General features: G+C 49.2%; 1 protein-coding gene across 2 annotated transcripts; it reads left to right on the forward strand.

Moving 5' to 3' along the window:
- The first annotated feature begins 41 nt into the window (after nucleotides 1–41).
- On the forward strand, nucleotides 42–12,248 carry Surf4 (surfeit 4). Of its 2 annotated transcripts, none has more exons than XM_055599842.1 (7): nucleotides 42–94; nucleotides 313–468; nucleotides 6,763–6,949; nucleotides 7,987–8,063; nucleotides 8,323–8,366; nucleotides 8,784–8,970; nucleotides 10,592–10,815. In XM_055599842.1, exons 2-7 carry the CDS (start codon nucleotides 421–423, stop codon nucleotides 10,700–10,702), a joined length of 654 nt encoding a protein of 217 aa, XP_055455817.1. In that variant the 5' UTR covers nucleotides 42–94; nucleotides 313–420; the 3' UTR covers nucleotides 10,703–10,815. The 2 variants fall into 2 exon arrangements, with proteins under 2 accessions (XP_055455817.1, XP_055455816.1); XM_055599841.1 differs by lacking the exon at nucleotides 10,592–10,815 and adding an exon at nucleotides 10,908–12,248 and having other exon boundaries at nucleotides 55–94.
- The last annotated feature ends 518 nt before the right edge of the window (nucleotides 12,249–12,766 follow it).

The raw sequence follows: 12,766 nt of genomic DNA on the forward strand, positions 1-12,766 counted from the left end.
TAGGCGGGGCCTCAAGCGCAACGGGCGGGTGATGAGGGTGGCAGGAAGTCTACTAGCATGGTGGACTGGATGTGCTGCTTGGTGAGGGTGTAAGGTGGGCAAGGCTCCGGGTTCTAGGGACGGCCACAGAAACCTGAGGGGGCGGGGCCTGGGCGTGGGGGCGGGGCGTGCTCGTGGGAGGCGGCGCTTCGGCCGGAGGCCCCCGAGCGTGGCGGGCGGGGTCTGGAGCGTGAGGGCGCGCAGCAGGCGGGGCGGGGCGGGGCGGGGCGCGGCGGGCGGCGCGGCCCCTTTAAGGCTTGGCCTACGTGGCAGCTGCTAGAGCCGCCGCGGCGCAGCAAGGCCGGCCGCCGGGTACTTCCTGTGGAGGCCGCAGCAGGCGCGATCGCCGAGGACCAGCCAGCTGAGCCTGCCGCCGCCGCCATGGGCCAGAACGACCTGATGGGCACGGCCGAGGACTTCGCCGACCAGGTGCGGCCCGCCCCACAGCCCGCTGGCCCTCCGGGCCCCACGGACGCCCGCCCTCGCCGCCCTGCCTGCCTCCACGGCGAGATCCGCGGGACTCTGGGCTGGGGGCGGCTCGGGAGGCTTCTCTGGGCCCGCGGTGCTGCGCTCTGCCCTCTGCCCTCAGAACCGTGGCGGACCGTGGGGGGAACCTCCGGGGAAGGGAGTACTCTGTGCGCCCCGCTGCGTGGCCCCTCCGCCCTCTGTCCGGGACCGTCCTGCCCCTCCCTCCTCGCGTGGACTCTGCTCCGGCTGCCCGGTGTGCGTCCACGCTGCCGGAGGAGAGGAGCCTGCCTCACGGCCCTCCTTCCCTAGTGTACAGGTGGCATGTGAACCGCAGGGAAGGCCTGGGACGAACTTGGGCCCGAGCGACTAGCCGGGCAGGGTTAGAGCCCGAAAGAAGCTCAGGTGGCACCCACTTTTTAGAATTAAGTTAGACAGCAATGGGGTGGGTGGATGTTGTGTAGGTGTGAGCCTTTGCCTTCTGAAATTGCCCCGTTAGGTCTGCGAAGTAGTAATGGAGCCTGAACTATCCCTGTAGGCTGAGTGGTGCCAGGCCCACCCGCCAGCCTGTTCTGGTTCGCTTAGAGAGTTCGTGGCTTTCGGTAATACGAGGAAGGATTTTGTAGCCTGGAGTACTGGAGGACTTGGGTGTGTGTGAGCATCTTCAAATGAGCCGTGGGTCGAATGAACTCTGTTCCTCCTTTTGAGGGGTGTCATCTCCCATGTTTTCACTCGATTCTGTTGAACTAATTTTCTGTGAGCTGATATTTTTAAAGTCATTTTCACCCTCTTTGTAAAAGTTTTTCTAAGGTCATGATTTTGCATTAAAGACACAATTTTAAAATTTGTTCTCAAGGACCAAGGTCTTCCTCATGTGCTGGGTTTCATTGACAATTTTTATTGACCCAGTTTTATCTTGCTTAGTACCAGCTCTCTAAGAAGATGGCTCCAATAGCCAAGGGAAGTTTGTGAGCTGCTCACCTCACGATCTTCAGCTGGAAAACCCTCCATTTTGCAAGTGGATTTCACAACCTGACCCAGATAAAATATCTCCAAGAAGCTGCCAACTATCGAATGGTAGATTTCAACCAGAGAAAGAGCTAATTTATTTTTTAGGAAGTCCTCCATGCATTTTGTTTTGCTTTAAGTGAAAAAAAAACGAATTTTTGGACTGGACAAGCTTTTGTGGGAAACACAGTGTCCACCTCCACCAAGTGACTGGTTTTGGCTCCTAGAATTGCCAGTGGCCACCACCCAGGAAGAAACCCTGGGTCTTCTACTGCAAGGCAGGTGTCCAGGGCAGCTTTCCTTTAGGGTCTGGAGTTAGTTTCAGCTCCACATCAGTGGGAGGATACCAGTGTTGCAGACAGCCTGTTGCTTAAAACCGGAATTCCCAGTGAAGGTTGCTGCTGGCAGGGATGAGCCTCAGAGTGCACCTGGAAGAGAGCAGAGGCTACCACAGGAGCTTCTGCTCTTCTGAACTAGTGTCAGGGCCTGTTGATGGCCTCAGTGTGACCAGTCCTGTGAACTTTTGTGTTGAATATTCAGCTGCAGCATTGAAAACAAATTGGCTAATGAGGAAGGTGCTGATAGTCTAGCTTTCTAAATGGAAGGCTCTAATGTGTTACGAAGTGAATTGCTGCCTCTAAGGTATTGTCAGATATTGTCACACATCCCTCTCGTCTTTAGAAAACAAAAGTAGAACTGACATTGCAAAAATAGATTTGCCCAGAAAGTTGGCCTTTCCAATTGAGACCTGGAAAGGTGTTTCTGACAGTGATGACAACAACACTGAGCCATTAACTGGGCATCCTGTGAGGCCATCTTCCCAGGGACACAGAGAAATTTGTCAAGATCTGCATAGTCCCAGTCTTGTTACCCAGGGTCAGCATCTCCCTGTTTTGGTGGAACTGCAGTCTTTCCTTTTAGTGTGGTGGAGGCTGGTGCCCTGCCTGGGCTGTACACTGCTGTGCCCCTGCTGGCAGGCTCCTGTGAGCTACATCTCTGACCTGGCATCAAGCGCCTTGCCCTTTTGCAGCCAGGGATGGTGTCCTCTCCCTGAAGTGATGAGATGCAGGAAGTAGGCCTTCAGAAAGCCATCAGAAACCAGGTGGGAAAGAGCTGGGAACTCAAAATCTCGCCCTTGTCCTGTGTCCACTACTTGATTCGAGCTAAACAGATTGTAGGGTAGCTTCCAGGTGAATTCACACCAGGAACATTAGTGCTTAATGGATTCTGCCTGATGGCTGTTACCAGGGTGACAGGAAGGCTATAGGAGGTCTTACTTTTCCCAGTGTGGACTTTGGTGTGTTGACATGTCCTTAAGAGAGGCAGAACTATGGGCAGTGGTGGTGCAAGTCTTTAATCCCAGCACTTGGGAGGCAGGCGGATCTCTGTGAGTTTGAGACCAGCCTGGTTTACAAAGCAAGTTCCAGAACAGCCAGGAACACACAGAGAAACTCTGTCTTGAGGAAACAAGAACAAAAACAACAAAATAGTGGCAGAACTAGACCGAGGAGCTGGTGTGTGCTTTTTCTGAAGTAGTGCCAGAGTGGACCTGATACGGGCTGGATAGGGCTTGGTATTGGGCCCCTGAGCCTTTCATTTTCCAGTGCTTTGTCATCTTGTACCTCTACCTTAAGGTTTGGGAAGCTGACTCACTTCTCTGCTAGTCTTGACTGGAGGTTGCACAGTGCCCCCTTCTGGAGAAGTGAGGTAGAGATGCTAGGGATTGGTTAGCCCCTGGTAGATGAGCCCCAGTCCTCATAGACTGCAGCCTCTTAACTGCTCATTTTAGAAAAGGAAGGTGGTCTTCGAGCTCCTACACTCATGATGCATTGGAGACATGTTTGGACGATACTTTCTGGGAATCCTAGAGTCCACCAGACTGTTGAGATGACCCTGCCTATCTGTTCCTATGCTTATGGATTTTTGAATGGGATCCACCAAGGCAGGAACTCTTTTAACCTTCCATTTCCTTAAAGATCTCCCAAATTGAGATCCATTTTTGTCCTAAACACAAAAGAGGAGGTTGGTGTTTCTACTCTGCATGTTGACAGCAACACTCCCTGGGTGAGCCTACTTGTTTCCTGGGTTCCTATCATAGGAATGATAGTATTATGTCCTAAATCCCCTCAGTCTTTTCAGATGATAGATAACCCTCTGAGACAGATGTAGCCTTCCTCATTTTTTATGTATGTGTATAGTGTTTAGCCCTAATGCATGACTGTGTACCACTTGGGTGCCTGGTGCCCAAAGATACTGAAAGGGCAACGGACAGTTGTGAGCTATCATTTGGGTGCCGGGCACCAAACTTGGTTCCTTTGAACTCTCTCCTTCTGAGCCATTTCTCCAGGCCCTCTTATTCTCATTTCTTAGCTACTGGGATGCTTCACTGCCTGTGAGCATTTTGTGCTTGTTGCAAAGCTTATGAGAAGCCTGTTTATCCAAGTGGGTTGGCTTGATTGTCTTCTCTTCTCACAAGCTTTTCTCATCAGCATCCACCACTGGCTTTTCCAGGCTCTATAATGAGAACCATGGTTATGGAGTTTCTCTGTTCTTGGTATTCATGGCCGGCATGAGGTAGGACACTGGTAGTAGCTTGCAATCACAGAGGAGATGTGGCTGTGGGAACACTTTGCAGTAGTATAACATGAACCTGAGGCTGTGAACAACATGCTTGTGCAGGATCTGTCTTTGTTGCTAAATGTAGCTTTTCTCCTGTGTTCAGAGGTCCATGAAAGGAGGGCTGTTGACTGGTGCTCTGTGCCCACTTGACAGATACTTGTCTTTGGAAAGCAGAGTCCAGCAGCTGTGCTTAGTTCAGTATATACTGCCTTCAGTTCTGTACTTTTTTTCTCCCAGAAGCAAGTCACTGCACTAGTCTCCTAGCCATGGTGCTATGGAAGGGAGGACTGCTCCTTCCTTCCATTACTGTCTTCTACTCTTTAATCCTCTTGATCCAGACACTACAATTAAGAGTAGCAGACTTGTCGGGACACTTTAGCTACATCTAGTGGATTGTGCTAGACTGTGTGCGTAGCAATTGAGCATCTGTGGTGAGCTTCTTTGAGGGAGTAGCTGACTGCAGCAAGGCTGGGCTGGTGCACCCAGTGGGTGCAGCCCCAGTGTAATTGTGTCGGGGAACAGTTCTCATTTGGAAGCAAGTCAGAACTCCTCCAGTGTCTGGCCGCCTGAGTATGCACACCCTCCTGTGGTCTGCACAGCTCCCTTTAGGTGTGTGACAAGATGAGGGGCATTTCCCAAAATCTCCGTGGTGGTGATGGAGATCCATGGTGCTGCTCTTTATCTCTTCCATAGAATGTTGGTGATTGTGTTGCTGCTGGCTATTTCTAAACATTAGAGCCATGAGGAAGAACCTGGGAGGGTGAGTGGTGTCACCTGTCCTCTCACCTAGTAGGATGTAGTATGTGTGTTCTCTTCCAGGGCCCTAAAACTCAAGCATATTTGAACCTCTTTTCCTTTTGTATTTACTGTGAGATTGAGTCCTGTGTTGCCAAACATAGCCTTGAAATACTAGGCTCAAGTGAAACTCTTGCCTCAGCCTCTCTAGAAGCTGATATCACTGGCATTGTGTCTCCATGCCTGGCTGTTTTTCCAATTTTAAAGCATGTCTTCTTTTTCTTTTCTTTTCTTTCTCTCTCTCTCTTTTTTTTTTTTTTTTTTTTTTTTTTTTTTTTTTTTTTTTTGACTCTGCAAGTTGGGAAGGAATCTAAGCAGCCAGTAATTGCATGGTCTTATTTGTTGAAGGGTAGCAACCCCTCCTACCCCACAAAGTAACCGGTTCACCATGTGTGGAGCACATTGCTGGCCAGGGTTAGACAGAGTCAGACAAGGTGAAAGCTTGTGGCCTGAGTGCCTGTGCCTGGTTCCCAGAGCTGCTAGCTGGTCTCTAATGATAAGCCATCTCTTCAGTGGGGCTTAGAAAGCATGTGCAGATACACACCAGGGGTACAGGCAGTTTGTCTGAAGAATGTGGGCATCAGCGCTGTGACTTTTTCTATTCCCTGCCATAGGTAGAACCTGTCTGCACTGTGACAGGGCCAAGCCTGGCCACTACTTCCTGGGCTGAAGGCCGATCGGAATACCCAGGTGCTTTGAAGCTGAGATGGCAGCTTTGGTAGGATCTTGGGAAGCAGCTTTTAAAGTGCTGAGAATTCGGCCATATTCCTTATGTACATCCTCATCTATTCTAACAGCAGATTTATCAGTCCTGGGAGGGCCTGCACAGCCCATGTTCTCTCTGCTGCCCTACTGGGGTCAGACTCTGCCCTTCAGACTCTTCTTGACACGTCAGTCCATGGGTGGCTCCTTGATCTTTCTCCTGGGACTCCTTGATATCCTTGGGTTTTTTTTTTGTTTTTGTTTTTTTTTTTTACCTTGCGACTCAGCTCTGAGACTAGTATGAGAGTCCACCTAGCTTCAATAGGGTGTGCTGGCCTCCTAATCAAGTCATCAAATGCTATCTGCATGGGGACAAAAGGGAGCCATGAGCATGTATTTCAGAACTGCCCTTTGTTGGTGATTTGCACGCTTGATTGTCACTACAGTCATTATCAGTCTCATATTTGGCAGTTTTTACTTTGCTTTGGGTCCTCGGTGGTGAGAACATCCCAGTGTTGTCTTTGTATTCCATAGCCCAGCTGTTCATCTGTACCACAGTTGCCTCATAGGATATTAAACTTTCCAGAGGGATTTTCTTGGGGCAAAAATAGAGGCATTTATTTTGGTGCCACAGTTGGAAATGCTGCTTGTGGCATCTTGTGGGTGGGGGTCAGGGGTGCTCTGCTGGTCTGTATTCTTCAGTGCTGGGGATAGCCCTGGATGTGAGGGAGCTGAAGTGAGAGAATCCCTGGGCTAGAAGATATCTGAGAGCCTCCCACTTCTGTGCCTCCCACTTGTTAATGTACCTCACTGGGCATGGAAACTGTGTATCTTGTGGCATTTCTGCCTTGATGGCTGTGGAGGTGGAGCAAAGGTACTAGATGTCTCCTTGTGGTTCTGGGCCACATGCATGAGACATTGTCTCTGTCTCTGGGACTGAGTGTTAGGTCATCACAGGTGTCCAAACTTAAGAGGGGGCCACCTAAAGCAGGTACTGAATCCTACATCTGCCCTGGGAGGACACTGGAGGTGCTGAAGGCCTCTGCCTTGCAGAGAGCTGGCTTGTCTCCTCTCACCTGTTATCCTTAAAATGAGGTTGCAGCCATGTCATCAGTGTGTTCTGTGGTCTTACAGTTCCTTCGAGTCACCAAGCAGTACCTGCCTCATGTGGCACGCCTCTGCCTGATTAGCACCTTCCTGGAGGATGGCATTCGAATGTGGTTCCAGTGGAGTGAGCAACGTGACTATATTGACACCACCTGGAGCTGTGGCTACCTGTTGGCCTCATCCTTTGTTTTCCTCAACCTGCTGGGACAGTTGAGTAAGTGGCTCTGAAGCCTCTCTAGTATACTTCTGGGGCATCCTGAACCCCAAACTTAAGATTGTTGGCCATTGATAAGCTGTGTGAGCTTGAGGCCTGGGTGAACAAATACTTAGGAGCTTGTCAGCTGAGATTATAGCCCTGGGCTTTGAAACATGCCAGCATGGTTTGGTTCTCTGAGCTTTCAGATGGATGGTCCATACCCAGTTCCCTTGTACTCATTTATTTAAAATTACTATAGAAATTGGATACAAGCCTGGTGTGACTGACATCTTATTTGTTTGTTTGTTTGTTTGTTTGTTTTTGGTTTTTTTGAAACAAGGTTTCTCTGTATAGCCTTGGCTGTCCTGGACTCACTTTTTAGACCAGGCTGGCCTTGAACTCAGAGAGATCTGCTGTCTGAGTGCTGGGATTACAGGCGTGTGCCATCAGACCTGGCTTGTGACTCATGCCTTTCACTGTAGGTAGAGGCTGTCTCTGAGTTCAAGGCCGACTTGGTCAATATAATAAAACAAGTTTCAGGCAGCTGGGTCTATATAGTGAGACTCTGCCTATAAACAAAAAAGAAGTTTGCCACAGTCTCTGCTTATAAATACAGGAGGAGATGCTAGAGCCTGGGCAGTTAAGGAAGTCAAAGACAATGTCCAGAAAGGACAAAAGGTTTCAGTTGGCACAGAACCAGGGCATTTGGATTCAAATTGATCTTCTGACAGCCCATCTTCTGGTGGCAGCTTTTTTGCCTTTGCATGTTAGGAGGTGAGAAAGAACTTATGCTCCTAAGCATTGTTGGATTGCTCCATAGTGGAACATTTAATCCTGCCCTGATAGACCCTGGCATGAGGAGCTATGGCTCTCCACAGCAAAGTATGGTCTAGACTAGTGTTCTTCAGAAGCTGGGCAGGCTCCAGGGCCATGCCTTGTGTGCCATTAAGGCCCTGGGAAGGTGCCTTGCTTGGGGTGCAGCAGCTCAGCAGCACTGGAACAGAGGTGTCTTGTTGCCTGGACACACCATAGCCCTAACTCTGTCCTCTTTCTAGCTGGCTGTGTTTTGGTGCTGAGCAGGAACTTCGTGCAGTATGCCTGCTTTGGGCTGTTTGGAATCATCGCACTGCAGGTACACAGTCACCTAGTGGTTCTCACTTGGGGTACATAGGGTGTGGGGTAGGTCTTGCTTTGCTTTGGTGGAGCTATATTGGATCTGGCATCCTCCCTCTTCAGCCCTTCTGTGTATCTGCCCTGCAGAGCTCCTTTTTGTTTTGGGGAAGTGGCTAGTCTTCTCTCTTATTCTGTTGGACGATCTGCTTCATGCTGCTATGAAATCTTTAGCTATGGGTGTGAAATGCTGATTCATTTTTTTTTTCTCTGTTCCTTAGACAATCGCCTACAGCATTTTGTGGGACTTGAAATTTCTGATGAGGTAGGTGCATTTTGGGTGGTAAGAACAGAGTCTTAGGCCCTCTCACCTGAGCAGCTGTTGGCTAGTGCCTTCCAACTTCTGTAGTCCACAGTGTGCCTCTGAGAAGCAGGGTTTTCCCCCACAACCAGAATCCTGGCTTGATAGAGAGGGGTCCTGTCTTGTAGCCCCATATTGCATGGGTGTGTGCAGTGAGGGTCTGAGTAGAAAGGGGCAAAGACCAGTGCATCCAGTTTTCATGTGATCATGTTGGTTCAACTTGGAAGGTCCTTTGTACTCAGCTTGGCCTGGTCCCTTTGAGTGGTGGTTTGTTTTGGAGAAAGGAAAGGGTGGGCCTTGATGTGTCCATGCCAGGCTTTCTTTTGCTCTGGCCTGGTAGACAGTTGCTTGGTAAATGTAGCTGACATTTCTGTTCCTCAGGAACCTGGCTTTAGGAGGAGGTTTGCTGCTGCTCTTGGCAGAGTCCCGCTCGGAAGGGAAGAGCATGTTTGCTGGTGTTCCCACCATGCGTGAGAGCTCCCCCAAGCAGTACATGCAGCTTGGAGGAAGGGTCCTCCTGGTCCTGATGTTCATGACCCTTCTTCACTTTGATGCCAGCTTCTTTTCTGTGAGTACTCCTGAGCCATGTGCTACCTGTTGTCATAGCTGTGCCTGAGTACAGCCTGAGGAGACAAGCTCATGCTTGTAAAATGAGCCTATCCAGCTCTGCTAGGGAGAGAGGCCAGTGCCCTCTCTGTAGACTGCTGACTTTTTTTCTTCAGAGTTCAATTCACACTGTTGACCAATACATTCTGGTTTTTATATGTCACATGTTAGAAGCAGAGATGGCAGAAGGGCATTGTTGGAGAGGTGTTTCCAGCATGGATGGTGAGGTGGGTGTAGATGAACAGAACCCTAATAGAGTCCTATATAGCACTTAAGCCGTTACTCATCTTCCCCAAACCTTTTTTTTTTTTTTTCCCCCATTGGCTGTCCTGGACTCCCTTTGTGGACTAGGCTGGCCTGGAACTCAACAGCGGTCCGCCTACCTCTGCCTGCCTGGGTGCTGGGATCACAGGCACATGCTACTGTGCCCAGCTCCCAAATCTTTGACACTGAAATAAGCTGCTTAGGAACTGAGAGATGGCTTATTGGCCAAGAGTAATTTCTCTGCAATCATGAGGACCAGAATTCAAATCTTAGCATGAAAGTAGCTAACTAGGTATTTTGCAAATGCCTAAAAACTGGCCGTAGAGGGAAGAAGAGGCAGGAGGATTATTTAGATTCCTCCTTCCACCCTAGCTGAGATGAGCCCTAGGTTCAGGGAGACCCTTCTTCAAAAAGGAATATCTGGAAATTGATAGAGGATATCTGGCACCCTCTTCTGACCTCCGCCCTCCTACAGACACACATACAGTTTTTCTTAAATTCATTATTTTTTTAATATTGCTTGGCCAGATGTGGCATAGGTCTGAAATCCTAGTGTCTGGGAGGCAGAGGCAGGAGGATTATAAGTTCAAGGGCAGTCTGGGTTACATAGAGAGACCCTGACAAAGGCATCTTTCATTCTCTACCACATGGCCAAAGAACTTCCCCACGTTTTTCACATTTCCTTTGTTATGAATTCAGTCTTTGCACCCTTGTTTGTCTGTTAGCAGTCCGAATCCAAAGTAGCTATGTGCCAACTTGAATGCTTTGCTGCTGATAGATTTTTTTTCTGCCAGATATATAAATTCTGTATTCTGCAAGGTCCTAGGCCATGGGCACAAGCAGCTGAGTTAATTGCAGCTTTCTGTCCCCCCATTCCTCTTTTTGGTTTTTCAAGACAGGGTTTCCCTCTGTGTGACCCTGCCTATACTGGAAGACTAGGCTAGCCTCAAATTCAGAGTGCAAGATTAAAGGCATGTGCCACAAACCCTGGCCTTCATTGCAATTTTCTAACAAAAATGGCCTTTGCTCTGCTTTACAGACCCTTGTTTCATGTTTACTGTTCATACTGCAGCAGGATGCTGGCTCAGGCAATTGAGTACTACAAAGTCCCTGTCTTTCCTTTGTCTTATCTTCTCAGCTCTTCCCAGAATGGCCTTCACTGCTCTCTTCATGACAGTATGTTCCTCTAATGCCTCCAAGTCTGACCATTACCCATTCCACAGTCAGGTGCTTCTTTAGCAGTAATCTTAGTTCATTTTCTATTGCTGTAACTGAATACCACAGAAGGGGCAATTTATAGAGAATGATGTCTTATTCAGCTTATAGTTCTGGAGACAAAGAAGGTCAAGAGGACACATCTGGTGAGGATCTTGTGGTATGGACTCTGTAGAGTACCAAGAGAACACAGGATATCACATGGTGAAACCTAAGAAGCAAGTGTCCTTTCATGGCCTAATCACTCACCGAAGTCCTAACTGGAAAACACCACTGATAGATTTGGGAATGTAAAGCCACGGCATCTTTTAATACAGTATTCACCAAGTCCTCGTGTGAGTTATGTGAGCCTCAGATACAAGTGTGCACAGCTTTCTTCCTGACCTTTACTCTGAATGTCTTGTCTTTGAATCTGTGCAGATCGTCCAGAACATTGTGGGCACAGCTCTGATGATCTTAGTAGCCATTGGCTTTAAAACCAAGCTAGCAGCTTTGACTCTCGTCATCTGGCTGTTTGCCATCAACGTGTATTTCAACGCCTTCTGGACAATCCCGGTCTATAAACCCATGCATGACTTCCTGAAATATGACTTCTTCCAGACCATGTCAGTGATTGGAGGCCTGCTCCTGGTGGTGGCTCTTGGCCCAGGAGGTGTCTCCATGGATGAGAAGAAGAAGGAGTGGTAACATACAGACCCCTCCCCTCCTTGGCTGAGGCACAAGGCCCTGGACTGATTCAGGGTAGAGTCAACAAACTGCCAGCGTTTTATGTGTCCTCTTCCCTTCCCCCTCCCTTGGTAAAGGCACAGATGTTTTGAGAACTTTATTTGCAGACAACTGAAAATTGAAGGTAAAATCTTTGGAAACAGTCTGGAGTCTGACTGTCCAGGGCTGGCCAGCTGGACAGTCATTCCTTAGCCAAGGCTTGGAGTAGACAGTGTGGTGGGCTATGGTCTCAGTCCTGTCTTTGAGTTCCTTTTTGGGGGTGAGGGACTTCAAGTTGTACTGAGCTGTACTTTATCATTCAAAGCGGTTTCCCTTTTTAGTTTTAAGTTTACATCCTTAGCTCAAACTACTAAATGACTTAGGATGGTCCAGCCAAACACCAAACAGTTAAACCTCCAGTTCAGAATCTTACCAGTGGCCCCAGCATTGCTTTTGCCATGTATTATAGGATCAGTGAAGATGTTAGAGAAACACCAAGCCTAGAGAACAGTTCAGTATTGGAGAGGTGGGTGCTACTGCTGGCCCAAGTCCTTGATGTCAGTGGGTTGGATGCCATTTACTGGGTGAAAGGTACCCTGGGAGTTTTCATGGCTCCAAACAGGGATGGGGTGGAGTCAGGCAGAAAGTTCTTGGTTTGGGTACTGCTAGCCCTCAAGCGTGGTTGTGGGAGGGCAGGAGAGCAAGGTGCTCACAGGATGACTCTCAACCACCATGGAACAAGCCTGGGAAGCAGTAATGCCTTGGGGCACAGAAGTAAGGAGCCCCAGGACTCAAGACACCCAGGCTCAACCCAGTTACCTCACACTTGACCTTCTCAGAGCAAGGCCTGGACCTCACAGGCCATGCTCCAACCTCCCTAAAAGCCCCGGCTTGACTCCCTGTTCTAGGCTGAATTCACCCATTGATGCCACCTGATGCTTGCTCAGATTTTTGTCAACTTCCTCTGCTGGATGCAGCCAAGATACTTTTTACAATGTGTGATGCCTTACCAATTTGATCTCAGTCCTGTATTTAAAGTTTTCTAACATTGCCTTACACCGTGTTTCTCTTTTTGGGGGTGGGGTGCCTGATGGTGTGATCCTGCTCATTTGCATGGTAGTGCCATGAGGGTAGGTTAGGCTTCTTCTGGACTTCCCCCAGGTGTATTGGAGGGAACATAGACAGGCTTAGAACCCCTGCAGGGAAGCTGGCAGCTCACATCACCGTTGGTACAGTCTGGGAAGCTGTCCTTTCTGGCATCAGCTGGATAGGCAGGACTGTATCTTCTGAGTCACCTTGAGTCAATCCTCTTTCCCTTGCCTTGCCGGCTCTGCAGTCTGAATCCCCCTTCTCAACACCTAGCCCATGTTCTACTGCAGCCTTACAGCCTGCCTACTCCCACTGATGTGAGTTCCAGCCAGTGGCCTAGGCCATGGTACTTCTTTACCACTCGGCTGCTTGTCAAGCAGAGCTGCCTCAGTGTACACCCACCTGCTCCTGTTACCTGCTGTGGCCACCCCATGACATTCCAGTTTGTGGCATGGGGCAGACCGTTGGAGGCAAGTGCATGCATT

This window comes from Psammomys obesus, unplaced genomic scaffold, assembly GCF_907164565.1.
Source record: "Psammomys obesus unplaced genomic scaffold, mPsaObe1.curated_primary_1811, whole genome shotgun sequence".
NCBI lineage: Eukaryota > Metazoa > Chordata > Mammalia > Rodentia > Muridae > Psammomys > Psammomys obesus.

Bases quoted from the DNA above. Each gene is read 5' to 3' on its own strand.
- Surf4 (XM_055599841.1), top strand. From the start codon at position 421: ATGGGCCAGAACGACCTGATGGGCACGGCCGAGGACTTCGCCGACCAG. The intron at 469-6,762 runs GTGCGGCCCGCC...GTGGTCTTACAG, and splicing joins CCGAGGACTTCGCCGACCAG to TTCCTTCGAGTCACCAAGCA. The intron at 6,950-7,986 runs GTAAGTGGCTCT...TCCTCTTTCTAG, and splicing joins CAACCTGCTGGGACAGTTGA to CTGGCTGTGTTTTGGTGCTG.